The sequence below is a fragment of the Nicotiana tabacum genome, chromosome 7 (genome assembly GCF_000715075.1).
Source record: "Nicotiana tabacum cultivar K326 chromosome 7, ASM71507v2, whole genome shotgun sequence".
Taxonomy (NCBI): domain Eukaryota; kingdom Viridiplantae; phylum Streptophyta; class Magnoliopsida; order Solanales; family Solanaceae; genus Nicotiana; species Nicotiana tabacum.
Window position 1 is genome coordinate 7,312,456 of NC_134086.1, and position 5,370 is coordinate 7,317,825.

Genomic DNA, 5,370 nt, shown 5'->3' on the forward strand with positions numbered 1-5,370 from the left:
CAAAAGGCTAGCAGATACCGTCTGTGATTTATAAATCCTGAGAAATCATATTCAACCTCTATAGAAAATTTGTGCTTTTTAGACTTTTTAAACTTAACGAACTGAAATATCTTAATATTATAAGAAATCAACCCCTATTTAATGAGAAAATGACAATGTATAGCCGATGTAAAAATAATAGTCAAAAAAAATATAAAATTTGTATATTTAAATTTTATATACTTTTTCGACTAACAAATATAAATAATTTCTAGCACAGACTAAAAATAATAATACCCCATATCTAATCCTACAAGATACAAAAAAACAATAGGTCTTTTCATTTCAAGCATCTATTTCCATTTATCTTATACTTAACGTAAATTAGCTCGGATACTACTTATAAAAATACTCCACTTATCTTATACTTCTATAGTTTTTTCATTTATTTCCATAAGAAAGGAAACATCAGCTAGTTTGACGTTTAAGGCCCGGCAACCACCCCCCTACTTACCCCCTTGGACCCCACCTCCAGCCCCACCCCCACCCCACCCCCACCCCACCCCCACCCCCACACCACCACCCCCACCAGCTATTAGGAAAAGGTCAAACAGACATGTCCATTTTCTTTATCTTTCCTCTTGCTTCCTCTTTACTTTCCTCCTATTTTTTCTGTCTCACTTTCCTCATTTTCTTCTTCCATTCTCTCTATTTCTCTTTTCCTTTCACCTCTTTATCTCAATGATCATAACCTTCTCATTTTAAGTGAATTCAAAGAGCAAAGTCATTATCACAATCACCTTTTCTAGCTCCCCTTAGTTTCTAACTTCATTTTCTAGTCTTGTTTCTTCTATATTTAGTAACATAAACATTCACTCTAGTTCCCATTTTCTCAAGAAAATTCCTACCCTTTTCTTTTCTTGTTTTTCCAATGGAGAAGGGAAATTTATTTACAAATGATGGTAACACTACAATGGGCAACTATGGAATTGGAATTCAAGAAAATGAGCAAATTCAAAATTGTTTTTTTAATCCCAATTGGGAAAATTCTGATCCATTTGAGTCAGCATTAAGTTCAATGGTATCATCTCCAAATGCCAATATTCCAAATGGTAGCACAAATAATAGTAGTGGTGAGAATTTTGTACTAAGGGAATTAATTGGTAGATTAGGTAGTATTTGCAATTCAAGAGAAATGTCACCAAATTCCAATATGATTAATAGTAGTACTAACAATTCTTGTTATAGTACTCCATTAAATTCTCCACCAAAATTAAATCTTTCTATGAGGGGGAATTTGTCACATAATCAATTGCCACAATTCAGTGCTGATCCTGGATTTGCAGAAAGAGCAGCAAGATTTTCTTGTTTTGCTAATAAAACTTTCAAGAGTTTTAATGAAGCTGAATTGTTGCAACACAATAGACTAATTGTAGCACAGCCAAATTTGGAAAGTGGGAAACTTTCAAGAGTTTCAAGCAATCAGTCTATTAAAGTCTCATCTGGATCTCAAATTCAAGAATTCAAAGATGTGAATTTAGTTCCAAAAAACTCTGAATTGGGAGATTCAAGGGAAAATTCTTCAGTTTCTGAGCAGATCCCAGTTGGTGAAAATGATACCAATTCAAGAAAAAGGAAATCAATTTCCAAGGGAAAATCCAAGAATGCTAATGTAATGTACCTTTCGTTTAGGCTTTGTGATTGCATTACTTAGTATTTTTCTTGTATTTTCGCTTCGGATTTTTTGATTGGTTTGTTTATTGTTGTTCCTTCATTTTATCTTTCGTGAGCTTGAGGCTTTATCGAAAACAACCTCTTTGCCTTTTTTAAAGATAAGGGGAAGATCTGCTTACACACTACTCTCCGATCCCACTTGTGTAATTTCACTGGATTTTTTTTTGTTGTTGCAGCTACTTGGAATTCTAACTAATATTAATTGGTAATTTTTTTTTACTTTGTGTACTTTATGCAGGTTTCATTAGAGAAAAATGAATCAAATGCTAAAAGAAGTAAGTCTGAGGAAAATAATGGAAATGATAAAGCAAAAGAAGAGGAAAAAGCTGCTAAAAAAGAAGAAAAAGCTGTTCCAGAGCCACCAAAGGATTATATTCATGTGAGAGCTAGAAGGGGACAGGCCACAGATGCACATAGTCTAGCTGAAAGAGTATGAAAAAATTTCAATTTTTATGTTGGTCGGATCTTCCAAAAAATGCTCTCTTTTGCGGGTCGAATCCTCAAAAATTATGTTTTTTGAGAATTTGATACGGTCGCGACAACATTTTTGGAAGAGTCGGGCAACATATATTCCAATTCCTCAAATTTCATGTTTTTTCATTTTTTTCCCAATTATATTCTGACATATCCTTCAATTTAACAGGTGAGAAGAGAGAAAATAAGTGAAAGAATGAAGCTTTTACAAGATCTTGTACCAGGCTGCAATAAGGTAGTACTTTTTTTCTTTTTTTGAAAATTTTCTTTTTTGGCTCTGCTAAAAATATTCAGTACTCTAATAGGCAAAATTGAAATTTTACTATAGGTGACTGGAAAAGCCGTGATGCTTGATGAGATTATTAACTATGTACAATCACTTCAACGGCAAGTTGAGGTAAAAAAAAATTTAGTACTAGTCTTATGAAATTCAAATGCCAATAGTAAAAGTTAAAGCAAGATTTACTGAATTCTTATACTTGTTTAATGTCATATTGTAGTTCCTTTCAATGAAGTTAGCTACTGTGAATCCAAGAATGGACTTTACTATGGAAGCTCTTCTTTCCAAGGATGTAAGTCAATTAAATTCTTAGTACTACTTCACCAATATAAAAGGGCAGTCAGGTGCACTAAGCTCCCGTTATGCGCGGGGCCGGATAAAGGCCGGAGTATAAGGGTATATTGTATGCAGCCTTACCCTATATTTCTGCAAAAGACTGTTTTTACGGCTCGAACCCGTGACCTCTTGGTTACATGGCAGTAACTTTATCGTTACGCCAAGGCTCCCTTTCACTTCACCAATAAAGCAAAAATAAAAAAGATTTTGAATTTATGTAATTTTGTGTTTATTTTTCAGATGTTTCAATCTAGAGGATCATTGTCACAAAACATGTATTCATCAGAAACTTCAGCACAAGCATTTCCTTATGGATTTCAATCTCAGCCAGGGCAAAGCTTTCATAAAGGAACAGAGTTTCCATTTCCAATAAACTCCTTGAATAATAATTTGGCTAGAAATTCAAATATGCAATTGCCTTCTCTAGATGGTTATGTTGAATCTACCCCTCAGGTAATGAATAATTTCATTTAATTCACCTATGTTAATCAGATCTTTCAAAAATGTTGTTGCATCTTTATCGGAATTTTTGGAGGATTCTATACAGTTGCAGCGGTATTTTTGGAGGATTCGAGCGATATAGAAATTTATTAAAGTTTGTAATATTCTAAGTGAAATTTTACTTTTTTTAGTAGTTTGCTTGACAAAGGTGGTTTAATTGTTTTTTCAGGTCCCCACATTCTTTGAGGATGATCTCAATAGTGTTGTTCAAATGGGCTTTGGCCAAAATCAGAACCAGAGTTATCCTGGTTAGTAAACTTGTCTCTTTATACTGATACAATCAGATTTTTGTATAACAACAGTCATATATAACAGTCATTCACTGTAAAAGTCAAGTTTTTCTCGGAATCGATTTTTATGTTATGTTATAATATATGTCTTTTATAACAACACTTCACTGTAGCAACCAAAAATTATCAGAACAAATGAGGTTGTTATAGAGTAGTTTGACTGTAACTATTTTAGTAGGTAACCGATACGCTACCTTATATTGGTATATTTGGACCTATTTTAATAGGTAATCTGCCTTATATTTCATGTCACTAATCTCACTGTTTATGATCAGTTACTTGTAGTTATCTTTTAGAGAAGAACGGTGTAACGTTTTTCCTTATGGAATGCAGGTAATGTTCCTACTTCACAAATGAAAGTTGAGCTATGACCAAAAGAGCCAAAAATTGTTGAATTCATTTGAGGCCCCAAATGAGAGAGGCTTCTGTATATAGAGAGACAATTGGCAATTCAGACTTATTCAGAGCAAATTTGGATTAAAGAAGAAGAAAGAAGTAAAAAAGAAGGGATTTTTTCTCTCTTCCAATTCTTGATCTATTTAGTGATTAATTGGCTGATTTTGATTATTATTATTATTACTACTATTTTTTCTTTTCCTATATGGAATTCTTACTACCAAAATTGGAGAGGCAATTAGCTTACACCTTTATGGTGTTGTGAGAACTCTACCAAGATTTGTACTTGTAAAATATAATTTTAGTTGCATTGGTAAGAAAGTATGTTAGAAGAGTTGATGAAGATGGATATGTATTTTTTTTTTTTTTTTTTTTACATATTTCTTACCATTCTAATTTTTTATCACTAATTCATTGAAGACAAATTTGTTACTTGTATATTATTTTCTTAGTTATATTATTGTTTGTAGCTTTCTTGAAAATTGTCTTTTTACACCCTAAAATTCTGCGCCAATTGCGGTGAGTGTTGCAACTTATCCAAGCTGCAACTTGCACGTCTCTATTGTTATTTGTCATTGGAACTTATTACTATTTGATAAACCTTTGGTATAATATATTTTGGTATGGCGGTGGTGTTTGAATCAGCTTGTCGCATGGAAATTTTGTTTGGCACCATGTACTTTGCCAACTACTCATGCAAGGTTCATAATCAAATACCTGAACCGTTGATTCTATCTATTCATTAAATTCTTTTTTCGTGTGAATCCTCCAAAGGACATATTCAAAACTTGTGTATTTTATTTCTGGAGCCACGAAGAAAATCCTTTATGGCCCTACTCTTTGAACAGAGACGGATCCAAGATTTCAAGAGAATTGAGTGCATTATTATGAAGAGGTGGATTTAAAATTTATATTTGAAGTGTTTAATAGTCCCTTACCATGAATCCACTACACTTTAGAGTTTAAAAATTATAGGTTCAAAATTATATTCTTTTTAAAACTTTTGTAATTTTCACGTATTATTTATATTCTGTGCCGAAAATAAGACCGTCAGATATGGGATTTGAATCGCCAATTTTGCTCGTAGAGGTGCACCCAATAATTATTGTACGATAGGAATCTTTGAGCATGAATGCGCATACATATATTTAAGTAATTTTTAAAAAATATTACATTATTATACATAACCGATGGAGAGGAGAACCCATATCCTATAGCTAGATACTCCGAACTCCATGTATCTTTGACTTTATGTATGTGTGCACTTGATACTTTTGACGAGATAATTTAGACAAATATTAGGAAAAACTAATTCTACAAAAAAGAACATCGTTAAATCAGGAAAATAATTTTTTCTGTTTACTGTTTTTTTCATTATAA

General features: G+C 32.6%; 1 protein-coding gene across 1 annotated transcript; it reads left to right on the forward strand.

Moving 5' to 3' along the window:
- The first annotated feature begins 633 nt into the window (after positions 1-633).
- On the forward strand, positions 634-4,472 carry LOC107764585 (transcription factor bHLH62-like). The gene is made up of 8 exons (XM_075256924.1): positions 634-1,651; positions 1,952-2,143; positions 2,357-2,422; positions 2,516-2,584; positions 2,688-2,759; positions 3,044-3,256; positions 3,474-3,552; positions 3,928-4,472. The coding sequence occupies exons 1-8, from the start codon at positions 911-913 to the stop codon at positions 3,963-3,965; spliced, it is 1,470 nt and encodes a 489-aa protein (XP_075113025.1). The 5' UTR covers positions 634-910; the 3' UTR covers positions 3,966-4,472.
- The last annotated feature ends 898 nt before the right edge of the window (positions 4,473-5,370 follow it).

Excerpts from the sequence above, each read along its gene's own strand:
- LOC107764585 (XM_075256924.1), top strand. The coding sequence starts at position 911 with ATGGAGAAGGGAAATTTATTTACAAATGATGGTAACACTACAATGGGC. Across the intron at positions 1,652-1,951 it reads GAAAATCCAAGAATGCTAAT|GTTTCATTAGAGAAAAATGA; the intron begins GTAATGTACCTT and ends TACTTTATGCAG. Across the intron at positions 2,144-2,356 it reads CACATAGTCTAGCTGAAAGA|GTGAGAAGAGAGAAAATAAG; the intron begins GTATGAAAAAAT and ends TCAATTTAACAG.